Source organism: Oncorhynchus clarkii, chromosome 15 (assembly GCF_045791955.1).
Source record: "Oncorhynchus clarkii lewisi isolate Uvic-CL-2024 chromosome 15, UVic_Ocla_1.0, whole genome shotgun sequence".
NCBI classification, from domain to species: Eukaryota; Metazoa; Chordata; class Actinopteri; order Salmoniformes; family Salmonidae; genus Oncorhynchus; species Oncorhynchus clarkii.
In genome coordinates this window covers 5160366-5180645 of record NC_092161.1, presented here as the reverse complement: position 1 = coordinate 5180645, position 20280 = coordinate 5160366, and the positions used below count along the sequence as shown (strand labels likewise).

Genomic DNA, 20280 nt, shown 5'->3' with positions numbered 1-20280 from the left:
TTCGACGGGGTTGAGGTCAGGGCTCTGTGCAGGCCAGTCATGTTCTTTCTGTGTGGACCTCGTTTTGTTACACCCCAGTCATAGACTGTTCTCTCTGCTAACACATGCCAAGCGCTACCAGAGCGCCAAGTCTAGGTCCAAAAGACTTGTTAACAGCTTCTACCCCCAAGCCATAAAACCCCTGAACAGCTAATCAAATGGCTACCCAGACTATTTGCCCCCTACTGTCTTTTACACTGCTGCTGCTCTCTGTTTATTATCTATATTATATATATATATATATATCTACAGTGGGGCAAAAAAAAGGTATTTAGTCAGCCACCAATTGTGCACCATAATTTGATAAATAAATTCATTGAAAATCCTACAATGTGATTTTCTGGATTTGTTTTTCTCATTTTGTCTGTCATAGTTGAAGTGTACCTATGATGCAAATTACAGGCCTCTCTCATCTTTTTAAGTGGGAGAACTTGCACAATTGGTGGCTGACTAAATACTTTTTTTCCCCACTGTATATACATATCTATATGCTGCTGCTCTATGTTTATTATCTATATTATATCTATCTATCTATCTATCTATCTATCTATCTATCTATCTATATATATATATATATATATATATATCCACTTTAACTCTACCAACATACTGTATGTGACTCACCACCTGGATTCGGTCTTATGTAGCAACATATTAATTTCTCATTTTTACATTTGTATAAATGTAGCGACTCAGAGCTACAAAATAGTAGATCATACACTGCATTTGAGGAAACAATTGGGAAGTAATTCTGCTTTGAAAGTTGATCAACTTGTAAACTCACTTTTGAGAAAATGTCATTTTAGTGTTTCGGTGAGAGAGAGCTCTTCTTTGTCTACACCCATTCACACCCTCTTAAGATTTAGCCTCATCTCATTCCACTCTCGGAACGCACACGTGACGTTCTGGCCAATGATTTGTTTACCTCTGGATAACATGAAAACAGCCTAACCAGCTCTGCTGGCAACACTTTCTTTACGCTTTTTTGCCGACGTTTACTGACAACGGCCATATTCAACGGATGTTGTAGCTTTTAGTTTGAGACATGTAGCTAGCTAGCTAAGTCAACAATGAACCCAAACTAGGTAAACAACATGTAAGATCACACACATCACGTCACACCACCTAACGTTAGACTAGGGAGCCAGCCAGCTAACGCTAGCTAACGCTACACTTTAGCTTGAAATGAAACCACTTTCCGTCAAAATTAGAAATGTGTAATATCTGAAAATGTAGCTAGCTAGACTAGCTAACCAGTATACATCATCATGTATGATGGACTCGTCTCCGTGTCACGGAATCACGCCACAAATGCCCTTAGTTTGAAGATGTAATCCGGACATGTGTTTTCTCCATCTCTGTAGCTATCGTACTCTAATGGGGCAGCAGGGTAGCCTAGTGGTTAGAGTGTTGGACTAGTAACCGAAAGGTTGCAAGTTCAAATCCCTGAGCTGACAACGTACAAATCTGTCGTTCTGCCCCTGAACCCACTAGGCTGTCATTGAAAATAAGAATTTGTTCTTAACTGACTTGCCTTGTTAAATAAAGGTATAAATTATTATGATTTCAAAACTTGATCCTCCAGAAAGTGGAGAGCAAAACTTATGCAGCTCCACTACACGATACATTTGAAAGACAGGTAATTGCTAATGTCAATAACTCACATCACGCATTTTCACATTTTATGTGTTTTTGTTCTGAGAAACAGATTCACTGGTGATTGGTTAGATAAGCTGGTCTATTCAGTGCGTAGGCGTGTGATTGGTTAGATAAGCTGGTCTATTCAGTGCTTAGGCGTGTGATTGGTTAGATAAGCTGGACTTGTACCAGTACACCTGCTGTCAGTGCTTAGGCGTGTGATTTAGGGCTGGGCGACATGGCTGAAAACCACATCTACATTTTTTTCAAATTTATGGACGATTCACAATATATAGAGAGCTTAATTATATAGAGAGCTTAATTATATAAATTAAATTAATTAATATTTAATTATATATTAATAATATATATTTTTCTCTAAATAAGGGTTGTTGTACAAATAATACACTGCAAACAGTCAGCAATAATCTAATAAATTCAGGGCTTGTGAAATCATAGCTAGGCACTACACGTTTTTTAAAAAGTCACGTTCGACAGGAACACCGACTGACCAGCTCAAATATACAAAAGCCCTCTATATGGCAGACCGATCCGAACTCCTCTCTCGGTATGTCCCGCCCACTCATTATCTCAACCAATAATGGCTAGCGGGAAGGTTGCTGTCTTATGGGGCTTAACCAACAAGGCTCGTAATTTAAAAATAATATTCCTATTTACAGATGGCGTACAAGGTTGATATTAAGGCACATGAAAGCTAACATGTTCAAGAAGGCGTTTCAGCCTAAAAAAAAACGCATTTTGATGAAAAAACATCAAACTGATCTCATGTGTAGTCGTGACTTGCAACATATGCCTACTTTCCTGAATCGGGTCACATATTACCTCAATTACCTCGACTAACCAGTGCCCCCGCACATTGACTCTGTACCGGTATCTCCTGTATATAGCCTCCACATTGACTCTGTAGCGGTACCCCCTGTATGTAGCCTCCACATTGACTCTGTACAGGTACCTCCTGTATATAGTCTCCACATTGACTCTGTACCGTAACACCCTGTAGAGAGCCTCCACATTGACTCTCCACATATACCCTGTATATAGCCTCCACATTGACTCTGTACCGTAACACCCTGTATATAGCCTCCACATTGACTCTGTACCGTAACACCCTGTATATAGCCTCCACATTGACTCTGTACCGTAATACCCTGTATATAGCCTCCACATTGACTCTGTACCGGTACCCCCTGTATATAGCCTCCACATTGACTCTGTACCGTAACACCCTGTATATAGCCTCCACATTGACTCTGTACCGTAACACCCTGTATATAGCCTCCACATTGACTCTGTACCGTAATACCCTGTATATAGCCTCCACATTGACTATGTACTGTAATACCCTGTTTATAGCCTCCACATTGACTCTGTACCGTAACACCCTGTGTATAGCCTCCACATTGACTCTGTACCGGTACCCCCTGTATATAGCCTCCACATTGAGTCTGTACCGTAACACCCTGTATATAGCCTCCACATTGACTCTGTACCGTAACACCCTGTATATAGCCTCCACATTGACTCTGTACCGTAACACCCTGTATATAGCCTCCACATTGACTCTGTACCGTAACACCCTGTAAATAGAATATATGGAATAAATGGAAGACGTTCCAATAGAGACCCACAACTAAGAGAAACAGGTCCTATTCAATATGACAGGACGGTGTGACCCAAGTCAACAGAGGCTGGCAATCAGCTCTGGATGGAGAGGCAGAGCAGATATCACACAGCCATTAAATACCTCCTGGGGAGAAATATGTTGAAAATGTAGAAAATGCTACAACAAAAAAAAGATGACATTTCTCTGTTGACTGGATTCAGAAGAACGAGACAAGGAAGATAATCTAAAGCGCCAGAATTCAATACTTCTTGTTTCTGTTGGACTTTACAGAGTAACACATGGCTCGTTAGGAGTAGGAAGGGACATGACTGGAGTTCACAAATAATAGGTATGCAGGGTAAAAAAAAAACAATTCATTATCAGCAAAGAATCAGAGAGCAAAGTACATGGACGAGCTATAAACACCAGTGATACATTATCCTTCCACTCACTATTCCAGCACTTAAAAATGTAGTTCTTTCCAAGTCAATTTTGGGAAAGAACCCGAGAGAGAGATAGGAAGAGAGATAGGGAGAGAGAGAGAGAAATTGAGCTGCACTTCCTAACCTCCTGCCCAATGTATGACCATATTAGAGAGACATATTTCCCTCAGATTACACAGATCCACAAAGAATTCGAAAACAAATCCAATTTTGATAAACTCCCATATCTACTGGGTGAAATTCCACAGTGTGCCATCACAGCAGCAAGATTTGTGACCTGTTGCCACGAGAAAAGGGCAACCAGTGAAGAACACACACCATTGTAAGTACAACCCATATTTATGCTTATTTATTTTCCCTTGTGTCCTTTAACCATTTGTACATTGTTAAAACACTGTGTATATATAATATGACATTTGTAATGTCTTTATTGTTTTGAAACTTCTGTATGTGTAATGTTTACTGTTAATTTTTATTCTTTATTTCACTTTATATATTCACTTTATATATTATCTACCTCACTTGCTTTGGCAATGTTAACACGTTTCCCATGCCAATAAAGCCCTTGAATTGAATTGAATTGAATTGAGAGAGAGACAGAGAGAGAGAGAGAGAGAGAGAGAGAGAGAGAGAGAGAGAGAGAGAGAGAGAGAGAGAGAGAGAGAGAGAGAGACAGGAGAAAATTGTTCCTGAGTCACGTTGCTTTAATTGGTTCAGCAGCTGCCAGAGACATTGACCTGTCGACGGGTTTTCTTAACTTGGCTCAGAGCTCCTGTGGACCCAAACACTGAACAAGTGTAATCTTTACAGTATTAGAATGAATAAGACGAAGAAAACCAAAGGGATTCAACACTCACCCCAGCCAGACAAGAAACCTGATGGATGTCACTCACCCCAGCCAGACCAGAAACCTGATGGATGTCACTCACCCCAGCCAGACCAGAAATCTGATGGATGTCACTCACCCCAGCCAGACCAGAAACCTGTTAGATGTCATTCACCCCAGCCAGACCAGAAACCTGATGGATGTCACTCACCCCAGCCAGACCAGAAACCTGTTAGATGTCACTCACCCCAGCCAGACCAGAAACCTGATGGATGTCACTCACCCTAGCCAGACCAGAAACCTGATGGATGTCACTCACCCCAGCCAGACCAGAAACCTGATGGATGTCACTCACCCCAGCCAGACCAGAAATCTGATGGATGTCTCTCACCCCAGCCAGACCAGAAACCTGTTAGATGTCATTCACCCCAGCCAGACCAGAAACCTGATGGATGTCACTCACCCCAGCCAGACCAGAAACCTGTTAGATGTCACTCACCCCAGCCAGACCAGAAACCTGATGGATGTCACTCACCCCAGCCAGACCAGAAACCTGATGGATGTCACTCACCCCAGCCAGACCAGAAACCTGATGGATGTCACTCACCCCAGCCAGACCAGAAACCTGTTGGATGTCACTCACCCCAGCCAGACCAGAAACCTGATGGATGTCACTCACCCCAGCCAGACCAGAAACCTGATGGATGTCACTCACCCCAGCCAGACCAGAAACCTGTTAGATGTCACTCACCCCAGCCAGACCAGAAACCTGATGGATGTCACTCACCCCAGCCAGACCAGAAACCTGATGGATGTCACTCACCCCAGTTGAGACCAGAAACCTGATGGATGTCACTCACCCCAGCCAGACCAGAAACCTGATGGATGTCACTCACCCCAGCCAGACCAGAAACCTGATGGATGTCACTCACCCCAGTCAGACCAGAAACCTGATGGATATCACTCACCCCAGTCAGACCAGAAACCTGATGGATGTCACTCACCCCAGCCAGACCAGAAACCACAGACCACTTGATGGGTTCAATCATTTTTTTATTTTTTTATTTAACCTTTTTTTAACTAGACAAGTTAGTTAAGAACACATTCTTATTTACAATTATGGCCTACCCCAGCCAAAGCTGGGCCAATTGTGTGCCGTCCTATGGGACTCCTAATTATCCGGTTGTGATGATGCCTGGATTCGAACCAGGGCCTGTAGTGACGCCTCTAGCAATGAGATGCAGTGCCTTAGACCACTGCGACATAGGTAGAATAATGGCCATCTTCTTTACAGTGTAGCGATCGTCACTATAAGAGTCATGTTACAATTCCCAGCAAGTGGGTTAGCCCTGTATGTTTCTTTAGCCAGTTTCTCATCATATAGTCTCTGTTGCCTGATGACCGCAGTAAAACCCACCTCCCTTCCCAAACCTTTATCTGACCTGAATTACGAGATTATGTGGCTATCTCATCGCGTATTTTCTTCTTCACTTTGTCCAGCTGCGCAAATTTAAAGCAGATGTTTGTGATTGAGTTGAAGCAAGCGCTCTCTGCCAGGAAGGTGATACAACATAACATCTCTCTCCAAATGATGTTTTTGTTTTCAGGTGAAAGGGAGGGGACTCAGTCAGCACACCTTCGGACCGGCGTACTTCCTGCATCTACCGCTGTGATATATAAAAACCCGGCGCGCAGAACGGCAGCCGAAGTCCTCGTATAGTTTGACTAGTCTAGGCTACTGCTTGAACTGAGCATCATCTCTCTCTCTCTCTCTCTCTCTCTCTCTATCCCTCTTGTCTACTATTCTAACTGGAAGGTTGGAAGAGTGTCGCCAGGCAACGCAGGTACAAGATACGGCTGAAAAGGAGAAGGTAGGACCGCTCCAAGTTTCCAGGGATTTTATTTCTTCTGTTGACACCGATATTTCTCTACTGAATGCATCTTTGACATTTTGACTATTTGAAACGTCACACTATCTTAGGTTACATACTTGCGTGGGATGTATTTTTAAAAAAATAACACTGATGTTATTCAATTTTACGCATGGAACATTTTAAATCTTGGCCCATTCTAGTTGGCACACCGTAAAAATATACGTATCTAATGTCTCGGATTTGTATTGCTTTCATTTCAGATTAAATCCAGACTTCACATACAGCATTTGAGAAATCTGAAAAAGAAGCAAACATGAATGCTCCGCACTTTTCCATAGACTTGCTGCTGCTGTGCATATCTTGCGGAGCAAGTGTATTGGCAGCCAACTCTCCCACCGTGTCCTCGACGCTGCCAGCCACCAATTTCACCGACCTTGGCTCAGCGTTCAGCTATGGGGAAGCAGACAGCAAGAATATTATTCTGACCAGGAAGAAGCGTTATATTTCCCAAAACGACATGCTTGTCATTCTTGATTATCACAATAAAGTAAGAGGGAAAGTTTTCCCTCCGGCGTCCAATATGGAGTACATGGTAAGTGATTTATCTTCCGACTTTATCAATCTATTGCTCATTGATTTTATGACGAATGACCATTCTGTTTTCCTGACTTCCCTGCCTTCACTTGCTCTTGTGATTGTGTGATTGTGATATTGACGTGTATGTATTGATAATTCCCCTATTGGTAACATCAGTGGTAAGCGTTATGATAAACTATACTTTACACGTTGGTGTAACAGTATAACTTTAGACACCCTATTCCCTATGCAGTCCACTACTATAGCACCCTATTCCCTATATAGTGCACTACTATAGCACCCTATTCCCTATATAGTGCACTACTATAGCACCCTATTCCCTATATAGTGCACTACTATAGCACCCTATTCCCTATATAGTGCACTACTATAGCACCCTATTCCCTATGCAGTGCACTACTATAGCACCCTATTCCCTATATAGTGCACTACTATAGCACCCTATTCCTTATATAGTGAACTATTATAGCACCCTATTCCCTATATAGTGCACTACTATAGCACCCTATTCCCTATATAGTGCACTACTATAGCACCCTATTCCCTATATAGTGCATTACTATAGCACCCTATTCCCTATATAGTGCATTACTATAGCACCCTTTTCCCTATGCAGTGCACCACTTTTGACCAGGGCCCATTGTATTTCATTTAGGACAGAACCTTGGTCCACGTGAACCCATTAGTCTAGTCTTTATGAGGTACTACTAGCGTCTATAACTGAAGAGCACTTGAGCTCTCTACATTTCCCCCCTCCGGGCTCTACCAGCAAGGCTCTAGGTGGTCCTGAACCCTGAAATGTGGTCAACAGCTGGGCCAGAAGAGACATTTGTCACTGAACATCCTGCTCTGAACTACACTGTGACCACATCCCACACGGCACCCTATTCCCTATATAGTGCACTACTTTTGACCAGAGCCCTATGGCACCCTATTCCCTATGTAGTGCACTACTTTTGACCAGAGCCCTATGGCACCCTATTCCCTATATAGTGCACTACTTTAGACCAGAGCCCTATGGCACCCTATTCCCTATATAGTGCACTACTTTTGACCAAAGTCATAGGGTGCCCTAATCAAAAGTTGTGCACTATATAGGAAATAGGGTGCTATAGTAGTGCACTATATAGGGAATAGGGTGCTATGGTAGTGCACTATATAGGGAATAGGGTGCTATAGTAGTGCACTATATAGGGAATAGGGTGCTATAGTAATGCACTATATAGGGAATAGGGTGCTATGGTAGTGCACTATATAGGGAATAGGGTGCTATAGTAGTGCACTATATAGGGAATAGGGTGCTATTTGGTATCCAAGTGTCCATGTAGTGATGTAATGGGTTTGGTTGGAGAAGTTCATGAATTAATGATGAATGGGTAGAAACACACAAAAGGTTATTTTTGTATTCTAGATACAGTGAAGAGTGCATTGTTCCCAAAAGAGGCTACTGTAAAAAAAGACTCTAGCTACGATAAACCAACTATTGGCAGTGTCTCGCTCTGAACAGGCCAGTTGCATAGGAACGATGATGGAATCACTGAGCGGAAGCCTCTTTCCATTCTCTAATACAACATTCTGAATCGGAACCACATGAGAGAGTAGCCTGCAACGATGTAGGAGATTGTCTCTCGTCCCAAACCCTGATCCAATTCTTCTCTGGCTCTGTGTTCCGTTCCAGCGGTACTGTAGAATACATGAAGATACCACGTTGCATTGTTGCGTCATAACTCAGGGAACATGGTTGCGTTGGAGTACTGGGAACGCAGCAGAACAGTCTCGCGTAAATGGAATATCGTAAAGAGACCAATGCAGAGCTGGAAGAGTAATTATTTTTTTTATTTTTTAAGAAAGCCTACAGACGGTTTAGTTTTCTTAGAAACCTTTGTGAAAACAGAAAGGAAAACAAGGTTACACTGCTGCTCATGCTCACAGATGATTCATTGCAACGTTCCATCAGGTAAACCATTTCTCAGGGCCTTAATACATGTCAATCTACTGTATAACAACCTTTAGTAGGGGAACATGGATTATAGACAGGCTTTAGTAGGGGAACATGGATTAGAGACAACCTTTAGTAGGGAACATGGATTAGAGACAATCTTTAGTAGGGGAACATGGATTATAGACAGGCTTTAGTAGGGGAACATGGATTATAGACAGGCTTTAGTAGGGGAACATGGATTAGAGACAACCTTTAGTAGGGGAACATGGATTATAGACAATCTTTAGTAGGGGAACATTGATTATAGACAGGCTTTAGTAGGGGAACATGGATTAGAGACAACCTTTAGTAGGGGAACATGGATTATAGACAGGCTTTAGTAGGGGAACATGGATTAGAGACAACCTTTAGTAGGGGAACATGGATTATAGACAGGCTTTAGTAGGGGAACATGGATTATAGACAGGCTTTAGTAGGGGAACATGGATTAGAGACAACCTTTAGTAGGGAACATGGATTATAGACAACCTTTAGTAGGGGAACATGGATTATAGACAATCTTTAGTAGGGGAACATGGATTATAGACAACCTTTAGTAGGGAACATGGATTAGAGACAACCTTTAGTAGGGGAACATGGATTAGAGACAACCTTTAGTAGGGGAACATGGATTATAGACAGGCTTTAGTAGGGGAACATGGATTAGAGACAACCTTTAGTAGGGGAACATGGATTATAGACAATCTTTAGTAGGGGAACATGGATTATAGACAACCTTTAGTAGGGAACATGGATTATAGACAACCTTTAGTAGGGGAACATGGATTATAGACAGGTTTTAGTAGGGAACATGGATTATAGACAACCTTTAGTAGGGGAACATGGATTAGAGACAACCTTTAGTAGGGGAACATGGATTATAGACAGGCTTTAGTAGGGGAACATGGATTAGAGACAACCTTTTGTAGGGGAACATGGATTATAGACAGGCTTTAGTAGGGGAACATGGATTAGAGACAACCTTTAGTAGGGGAACATGGATTATAGACAACCTTTAGTAGGGGAACATGGATTAGAGACAACCTTTAGTAGGGGAACATGGATTATAGACAGGCTTTAGTAGGGGAACATGGATTAGAGACAACCTTTTGTAGGGGAACATGGATTATAGACAGGCTTTAGTAGGGGAACATGGATTAGAGACAACCTTTAGTAGGGAACATGGATTAGAGACAGGCTTTAGTAGGGGAACATGGATTATAGACAACCTTTAGTAGGGGAACATGGATTATAGACAACCTTTAGTAGGGGAACATGGATTATAGACAGGCTTTAGTAGGGGAACATGGATTATAGACAGGCTTTAGTAGGGGAACATGGATTAGAGACAACCTTTAGTAGGGGAACATGGATTATAGACAGGCTTTAGTAGGGGAACATGGATTATAGACAGGCTTTAGTAGGGAACATGGATTATAGACAGGCTTTAGTAGGGAACATGGATTATAGACAGGCTTTAGTAGGGGAACATGGATTAGAGACAGGCCTTAGTAGGGAACATGGATTATAGACAAACTACATTGCAGTCCATGTTATTCACTTTTCTAAATGTTCTTATGTTCTCTGCGTGTCTTTGTGTGTGTGTATATGTGTGTGTGTATGTTTCTACTTGTGGGTGTGGTTGTGTGTATGTTTCTACTTGCGTGTGTGTGTATGTGTGGGTGTGTATCTGTGTGTGTGTGTGTGTGTGTGTGTGTGTGTGTGTGTGTGTGTGTGTGTGTGTGTGTGTGTGTGTGTGTGTGTGTGTGTGTTTCTACGTGTGTGTAGACGTGGGACGAGACCCTGTCTAAATCAGCTGAGGACTGGGCCCACTCGTGTCTGTGGGAGCACGGACCTCGACACCTCCTCAGGTTCCTGGGCCAGAACCTCTCTGTCAGGACCGGACGGTGAGTCACCTCTAACCTCTGACCCTTCACTGTTGACCCTAGGTGCTGACCCCAACTCAGTTTGGTGTATCACCCTCTAAAGGTTAAGGTTCAGGATGTCGGAGGGGAGGGTGAACGGATCCTGGATCTCGTGACCCTGTATGTGTGCCAGATGGTGCCGTATTACCTATTCAGTGCACTACTGTTGACCACAGCTCTATGGGGGATACATCTAATCAAATGTTATTGGTCACAAACACATGGTTAGCAGATGTTATTGCGAGTGTAGCGAAATGCTTGTGCTTCTAGTTCCGACAATGCAGTAATATTTAACAAGTAATCTAACCTAACGATTTCACAACAACTACCTTATACACACAAGTGTAAAGGAATGAATAAGAATATGTACATAAAAAAATATATGAATGAGTAATGGCCAGAACGGCTTAATCAAGATGCAGTAGATGATATAGAGTACAGTATATACATATGAGATGGGTAATGTAGGGTATGTAAACATTATATTAAGTGGCATTGTTTAAAGTGGCTAGTGATATATTTATTACATAATGTTTTTCATTATTAAAGTGGCTGAAGTTGAGTCAGTGTCAGTGTGTTGGCAGCAGCCACTCAATGTAAGTGGTGGCTGTTTAACAGTCTGATAGCCTTGAGATAGAAGCTGTTTTTCAGTCTCTCGGTCCCAGCTTTGATGCACCTGTACTGACCTCGCCCTCTGGATGATAGCGGGGTGAACAGGCAGTGGCTCGGGTGGTTGATGTCCTTGATGATCATTTTGGCCTTCTTGTGACATCGGGTGGTGTAGGTGTCCTGGAGGGCAGGTAGTTTTCCCCCGGTGATGTGTTGTGCAGACCTCACTACCCTCTGGAGAGCCTTACGGTTGTGGGCGGAGCAGTTGCCGTACCAGGCAGTGATACAGCCCGACAGGATGCTCTCGATTGTGCATCTGTAGAAGTTTGTGAGTGTTTTTGGTGATAAGCTGAATTTCTTTAGCCTCCTGAGGTTGAAGAGGCGCTGCTGCACCTTCTTCACGATGCTGTCTGTGTGAGTGGACCAATTCAGTTTGTCTGTGATGTGTATGCCAAGGAACTTAAAATGTACTACCCTCTCCACTACTGTCCCGTCGATGTGGATGGGGGCTACTCCCTCTGCTGTTTTCTGAAGTCCACGATCATCTCCTTTGTTTTGTTGACATTGAGTGTGAGGTTATTTTCCTGACACCACACTCCCGAGAGCCCTCACCTCCTCCCTGTAGGCCGTCTCGTCGTTGTTGATAATCAAGCCTACCACTGTAGTGTCGTTTGCAAACTTGATGATTGAGTTGGAGGCGTGCATGGCCACGCAGTCATGGGTGAACAGGGAGTACAGGAGAGGGCTGAGAACGCACCCTTGTGGGGACCCAGTGTTGAGGATCAGTGGGGTGGAGATGTTGTTACCTACCCTCACCACCTGTCTCTGTCCTCAATACTAATCTGTATATCTCTGTCCTCAGTACTAATCTGTCTGTCCTCAGTACTAATCTGTCTGTCTCTGTCCTCAGTACTAATCTGTCTGCCCTCAGTACTAATCTGTCTGTCTCTGTCCTCAGTACTAATCTGTCTGTCTCTGTCCTCAGTACTAATCTGTCTGTCCTCAGCACTAATCTGTCTGTCCCTGTCCTCTGTACTGATCTGTCTGTCCTCAGTCAGGCAGTCCAGGTCCCAGTTGCACAGGGCGGAGTCGAGACCCAGGGTCAGAGCTGTAGTTGATGAACAGCATTCTTACATAGCTATTCCTCTTGTCCAGATGGGTTAGGGCAGTGTGCAGTGTGATTGCGATTGCGTCGTCTGTTGACCTATTGGGGCGGTAAGCAAATTGGAGTGGGTCTAGGGTGTCAGGTAGGGTGGAGGTGATATGGTCCTTGACTAGTCTCTCAAAGCACTTCATGATGACGGAAGTGAGTGCTACGGGCGGTAGTCGTTTAGCTCAGTTACCTTAACTTTCTTGGGAACAGGAACAATGGTGGCCCTCTTGAAGCATGTGGGAAGAGCAGACTGGGATAAGGATTGATTGAATATGTCTGTAAACACACCAGCCAGCTGGTCTGCACATGCTCTGAGGACGCGGCTGGGGATGCCGTCTGGGCCTGCAGCCTTGCGAGGGTTAACACTTTTAAATGTTTTACTTCCGTTGGTTTTGGTAGCAGGCCGTGTCGGTGGCACTGTATTGTCCTCAAAGCGAGCAAAGAAGTTGTTTAGTCTGTCTGGGAGCAAGACATCGGGGTCCGCGACGGGGCTGGTTTTCCTTATGTAGTCCGTGATAGACTGTAGACCCTGCCACATACCTCTTGTGTCTGAGCCGTTGAATTGCGACTCTACTTTGTCTCTACACTGACGCTTAGCTTGTTTGATTACCTTGCGTAGGGAACAGCTACACTGTTTTGTATTCGGTCATGTTTCCGGTCACCTTGCCCTGATTAAAAGCAGTTGCTTGCGCTTTCAGTTTTGCGCAAATGCCGTCATCAATCCACGGTTTCTGGTTGGGGAAGGTGTTAACTCTTACTTCTACCCCCTCCTTTTTTGAACATTCTGTTAAAAATCGCGCAACTTTTCAGCGTCCTGCTACTCATGCCAGGAATATAGTATATGCATATGATTAGTATGTGTGGATAGAAAACACTCTGAAGTTTCTAAAACTGGTTAAATCATGGCTGTGACTATAACAGATCGTGTGTTTCATTGAAAAATGCAAGAAAAACTGCTCTCTGAAAGCTAAAAATAATTTCCATAAGTCACTTCCATGGGTTGTTAAAAGAGGACAAAATTTAATATCGACCTGCATGCAATTCATACAGATTCCACACGATGTCGCCATTGTCGCCAGTCTCCACCAGGATGTTGTAAATGTGGACATTGGCAGCCATTGATTTGCAGACGAGGAGCTATTGAATATACATCGCCCTGTAATCATTTTGATAGATTATAAACGTTTACTAATACCTAAAGTTTATCGTCAACTTTTTTAATTTAAAAAAATGACGCAGCGTTTAAAAACAATGTTTTTTTCTGAATGACACAGCTTCCATAGAAAGCTATTTTGGGTATATATGGACCGATTTAAACGAAAAAAAGACCCAATAGTGATGTTTATGGAGGCATATAGGAGTGCCAAGAAAGAAGCTCGTCAAAGGTAATGAATGTTTTATATTTTATTTCTGCGTTTTGTGCTGCGTCGGATAAGCAGAGTCTTTGTTTACGTCGCATTCAGGCATTTTCAGGTGGTGCATGCTATCAGATAATAGCTTCTCATGCTTTCGCCGAAAAGCATTTTAAAAATCTGACTTGTTGGCTAGGTTCACAATGAGTGTAGCTTTAATTCAATACCCTGCTTGTGAATTTTGATCAAGGTTTGAGTTTTAACGAGTACATTTAGCATTTAGCGTAGCGCATTTGCATTTCCAGGTGCCTACTTGAGACATATGCGTCTCAAGTAGAATCAAGAAGTTTTAATAGACACTGTGGGTACAACATCACTGATGCACTTGCTAATAAACTAGCTCACCGAATCAGCGTATTCATCAATGTTATTGTCTGACGCTATGCGGAACATATCCCAGTCCACGTGATCGAAGCAATCTTGAAGCGTGGAATCCGATTGGTCGGACCAGCGTTGAACAGACCTGAGCACGGGCGTTTCCTGTTTTAGTTTCTGTCTATAGGCTGGGAGCAACAAAATGGAGTCATGGTCAAATTTTCCGAAAGGAGGGCGGGGGAGGGCTTTATATGCGTCGTGGAAGTCTGAATAACAATCATCCAGACTTTTGCCAGCCCGGGTCGCGCATTCGATATGCTGATTAAATTTAGGGAGCTTGTTACAATAAATGCAGCCTCAAGATATCAGGATATGTGGTTTCCAGTTTACACAGAGTTGAATGAAGTTCTTTCAGGGGCGTCAATGTGTCTGCTTGGGGGGGATATATACAAGACTGTGACTATGATCGAAGAGAATTCTCTTGGTAGATAATGCGGTCGGTATTTGATTGTAAGGAATTCTAGGTCAGGTGAACAAAAGGAATTGAGTTCCTGTAAATTGTTATGATCACATCACGTCTCTGTGTCTGTCCTCAGTACTAATCTGTCTGTCTCTGTCCTCAGTACTAATCTGTCTGTCTCTGTCCTCAGTACTAATCTGTCTGTCTTTGTCCTCAGTACTAACCAGTCTGTTTCTGTCCTCAGTACCAATCTGCCTGTCTCTGTTCTCAGTACTAATCTGTCTGTTCTCAGTACTAATCTGTATGTCTCTGTCCTCAGTACTAATCTGTCTGTCTCTGTCCTCAGTACTAATCTGTCTGTGTCTGTCCTCAGTACTAACCAGTCTGTGTCTGTCCTCAGTACTAATCTGTCTGTCTCTGTCCTCAGTACTAACCAGTCTGTGTCTGTCCTCAGTACTAACCAGTCTGTGTCTGTCCTCAGTACTAACCAGTCTGTGTCTGTCCTCAGTACTAATCTGTCTGTGTCTGTCCTCAGTACTAACCAGTCTGTGTCTGTCCTCAGTACTAACCAGTCTGTGTCTGTCCTCAGCACTAATCTGTCTGTCCTTGTCCTCAGTACTAACCAGTCTGTGTCTGTCCTCAGTACTAACCAGTCTGTGTCTGTCCTCAGTACTAACCAGTCTGTGTCTGTCCTCAGTACTAATCTGTCTGTGTCTGTCCTCAGTACTAACCAGTCTGTGTCTGTCCTCAGTACTAATCTGTCTGTCTCTGTCCTCAGTACTAATCTGTCTGTCCTCAGTACTAATCTGTTTGTCTCTGTCCTCAGTACTAACCAGTATGTCTCTGTCCTCAGTACTAATCTGTCTGTCCTCAGTACTAATCTGTCTGTCTCTGTCCTCAGTACTAATCTGTCTGTCCTCAGTACTAACCTGTCTGTCTCTGTCCTCAGTACTAATCTGTCTGTCTCTGTCCTCAGTACTAATCTGTCTGTCTCTGTCCTCAGTACTAACCAGTCTGTGTCTGTCCTCAGTACCAATCTGCCTGTCTCTGTTCTCAGTACTAATCTGTCTGTTCTCAGTACTAATCTGTTTGTCTCTGTCCTCAGTACTAACCAGTCTGTCTCTGTCCTCAGTACCAATCTGTCTGTCTCTGTCCTCAGTACTAATCTGTCTGTCCTCAGTACTAATCTGTCTGTCTCTGTCCTCAGTACTAATCTGTCTGTCCTCAGTACTAATCTGTTTGTCTCTGTCCTCAGTACTAACCAGTCTGTCTCTGTCCTCAGTACTAATCTGTCTGTCCTCAGTACTAATCTGTTTGTCTCTGTCCTCAGTACTAACCAGTCTGTCTCTGTCCTCAGTACTAATCTGTCTGTCCTCAGTACTAATCTGTCTGTCTCTGTCCTCAGTACTAATCTGTCTGTTCTCAGCACTAACCTGTCTGTCTCTGTCCTCAGTAATAATCTGTCTGTCCTCTGTCTGTGTCTGTCCTCAGTACTAATCTCTCTGTCCCTGTCCTCAGTACTAATCTGTCTGTCTCTGTCCTCAGTACTAATATGTCTGTCCTCAGTACTAATCTGTCTGTCTCTGTCCTCAGTACTAATCTGTCTGTCCTCAGTACTAACCAGTCTGTGTCTGTCCTCAGTACTAACCAGTCTGTGTCTGTCCTCAGTACTAATCTGTCTGTCCCTGTCCTCAGTACTAATCTGTCTGTCTCTGTCCTCAGTGCTAATCTGTCTGTCCCTGTCCTCAGTACTAATCTGTCTGTCTCTGTCCTCAGTACTAACCAGTCTGTGTCTGTCCTCAGTACTAATCTGTCTGTCCCTGTCCTCAGCTACCGCTCTATTCTCCAGTTGGTGAAGCCCTGGCATGATGAAGTGAAGGACTATGTGTTCCCTTACCCCCGGGACTGCAACCCCAGGTGTCCCCTGAAATGCTACGGACCCATGTGTACACATTATACACAGGTAAGAAGACAGTCAAGGAAAAGTCATAATGTTGTATGGCCAGAATAAATGAACTTAAGATTCACATGCTTGACTTGAAGTGTAGTGCAAATCTCCCATTGACATCGATGCTTGATTGGAAAAGTTGAATTTGAACCTGTCATTTTGATGATAGTGGTATGGATGATCTTTGGATAATTGATGATCCCTACTGTCTCTCTACTTTACAGATGGTTTGGGCCACAACAAACAAAGTCGGCTGTGCTATACACACCTGTCACAATATGAACGTGTGGGGGAACGTGTGGAAACGGACTACATTCTTAGTGTGTAACTATTCATCTAAGTAAGTAGACGGTAATAGAATGCTATTTTTCTTTTCCAACTTAAACCCCCTTTTGACATTTCAAGAAGTAGGAATACAGTATCTTTAACATCAACTTCTATGCTGTTGACCTGTTACTTTTAACAATGGCAAACTGGTAGTTCTGATCATGCCAATGCTCAACCTGCCTGTTTTGGCAACCGTACGGTTCATCTCCTTCCGTTGGAGCTTGAGCTTCAGCACAAAGCTGAATATACATACCAGGTCCCAGGTACATTCCAACTCCTCCAGAACCTCAAAGAAGTCCAGAGTCATTTCTCTCTTCCTGTATTCCGTGATCGAAGGCCTTGGGAATTCTGACTGACTTGTGACCTCATAATACAACCAGCTGACATGTTTCTAAATCACCAACGGCTTCCACACTGAAGAACACATGTGTTGGTGTCTTAGGACATGTGCAGTTGTGTTTTATAAAAGTCAATCAAGAGAAGCATTTTCCTTCCAAAGGGACAACTGTGGCCACCATCGATGTAGCCACTCACAGGCTTACTGAAATGAAGAAAATGTTGTCACCCAAAATATGTGAACATTTTTACCGTTATCTCTCTGGCTAGCTTTCACATTCTCTAAATACATTCCCTATAAGATAGTTATATAATTTCAATGCTATCTTATAGCTGAATCCCAGACCACTCCGTGCCAGTATTAACTCTGTGTCTGTCTGTCTTGTGTTTTCCAGAGGGAACTGGATCGGAGAGGCACCCTACAAAGTAAGCGTCCCGTGCTCCGCCTGTCCCCCGAGCTACGGAGGCTCCTGTTCCAACAACATGTGCTTCCCAGCCCTCAACACAAACTATCTGCAGTGGTTCAAATAGAGCCAGGAGTCCCTGTCCAGACTAAGGCTGCGTCCCAAATCACACCTTATTCCCTATTGCCATTTGGTGCTAACCCGCTGACCCCCGACCCCAACACAGAGACTTTCCCCCTTGAAGGATTTGCACAACATTCGTGGAAAACACACTTATTTAAGATTAAAGCATACATTTATAATAATGTGTACATAGAATTCATGTTTTTTATTTGACATATTTTCCAGATTCTTTTTTATTTTTTTTAATGATTATCATATGATGAATTAGATTGATTGATTGATTGATTGATTGATTGATACAGTCGGATGATAATTTATGTAGTGAAGTACGTTTCCTGACAGTGTTACAGTATAATGGGTTTACCATTGGTCATGTACCCATAGAATGTGGACACGCGCCTCACGATGGGTCAAATGGATACGAGTTATTAACATTCCAACACTAACGGCAGCAAGCAAAAATAGTTTTTAAAAGTGATTGTTACCTAACTTTTACAGTTTTTTTTGGCTTGCTTAGCTAATCATGTTGGCTAACTGTGGAGAGAAATAATTCATTTATGTACCGTTAATTAGGGCGCGATTCAATCTGTACCAATTCTATGGCGTAATAGACATTTAAAGGCAATGCGTAGTATATTTTTTTTAACTTTATTTTACCTTTATTTAACTAGGCAAGTCTGTTAAGAACAAATTCTTATTTTCAATGACGGCCTAGAAACAGTGGGTTAACTGCCTGTTCAGGGGCAGAACGACAGATTTGTACCTTGTCAGCTCGGGGATTTGAACTGGCAACCTTCTGGTTACTAGTCCAACGCTCTAACCACAAGGCTAGCCTGCCGCCCCGGAGTGAGCAGAGACCGCGTTCACGGTAAACACTGCATATGTCGGCTCAATCAGAAATTATCTTTAAATTTCAATCGCCAAGTAACTCTGAACTTTAGTGATTCAGATTGAATCGACCCCTTAGCCACCGCAAATCTCTCTTAGCTAGCAAACGCAACGCTGTGTCCTAAACTGCAAGGCGTCTCCAGCGATGCTTCCTTTTTTGTCTGTTATAGTGTGCTGCGTTGTAACACACCTTGCAATGAATCCCAGCATGTGTCAATGGTGCTGAAGGCATTACACACAATGTGTAGGTTATGCCTTGTCATGGTCAGAAGAACATGGCCTCAGGTCTCAGACCTCAACTAACATGAAGCACTCAACCACTAGGCTACCAAGCCACATAGCAACTGAAGCTAACCCAACAGCCTACCAAGCCACATAGCAACTGAAGCTAACCCAACAGCCTACCAAGCCACATAGCAACTGAAGCTAACCCAACAGACTACCAAGCCACATAGCAGCTACAGCTAACCCAACAGCCTATCAAGCCACATAGCAACTACAGCTAACCCAACAGACTACCAAGCCACATAGCAGCTACAGCTAACCCAACAGCCTACCAAACCACATAGCAACTACAGCTAACCCAACAGCCTACCAAACCACACAGCAACTACAGCTAACCCAACCAGTAGGTTACCAAACCACATAGCAACTACAACTAACCCAACAGCCTACCAAACCACACAGCAACTACAGCTAACCCAACCAGTAGGTTACCAAACCACATAGCAACTACAGCTAACCCAACAGCCTACCAAACCACATAGCAACTACAGCTAACCCAACAGCCTACCAAACCACATAGCAACTACAGCTAACCCAACAGCCTACCAAACCACATAGCAACTACAGCTAACCAGTAGGTTACCAAACCACATAGCAACTACAGCTAACCAGTAGGTTACCAAACCACATAGCAACTATAGCTAACCAGTAGGTTACCAAACTACATAGCTCAGCCAGTAGGTTACCAAACTACATAGCTCAGCCAGTAGGTTACCAAACCACATAGCTCAGCCAGTAGACTACCAAACCACATAGCTCAGCCAGTAGACTACCAAACCACATAGCTCAGCCAGTAGACTACCAAACCACATAGCTCAGCCAGTAGGTTACCAAACCACATAGCTCAGCCAGTAGGTTACCAAACCACATAGCTCAGCCAGTAGACTACCAAACCACATAGCTCAGCCAGTAGACTACCAAACCACATAGCTCAGCCAGTAGGTTACCAAACCACATAGCTCAGCCAGTAGGTTACCAAACCACATAGCTCAGCCAGTAGACTACCAAACCACATAGCTCAGCCAGTAGACTACCAAACCACATAGCTCAGCCAGTAGACTACCAAACCACAT

The 20280-nt window shown here is 43.3% G+C and overlaps 1 protein-coding gene across 1 annotated transcript; it reads left to right on the top strand.

Annotated features, from left to right (window-relative positions):
* The first annotated feature begins 6352 nt into the window (after positions 1–6352).
* LOC139366656 (peptidase inhibitor 15-A-like) lies at positions 6353–19855 on the top strand. Its single transcript, XM_071104333.1, has 6 exons — positions 6353–6441; positions 6705–7036; positions 10811–10929; positions 16727–16859; positions 17069–17184; positions 17903–19855. The coding sequence occupies exons 2-6, from the start codon at positions 6758–6760 to the stop codon at positions 18036–18038; spliced, it is 783 nt and encodes a 260-aa protein (XP_070960434.1). The 5' UTR covers positions 6353–6441; positions 6705–6757; the 3' UTR covers positions 18039–19855.
* The last annotated feature ends 425 nt before the right edge of the window (positions 19856–20280 follow it).

Coding starts and splice junctions, on each gene's coding strand:
- LOC139366656 (XM_071104333.1), top strand. CDS start 6,758: ATGAATGCTCCGCACTTTTCCATAGACTTGCTGCTGCTGTGCATATCT. Junction 10,930..16,726: donor CTCTCTGTCAGGACCGGACG/GTGAGTCACCTC, acceptor CCCTGTCCTCAG/CTACCGCTCTATTCTCCAGT. Junction 17,185..17,902: donor GTGTGTAACTATTCATCTAA/GTAAGTAGACGG, acceptor TGTGTTTTCCAG/AGGGAACTGGATCGGAGAGG.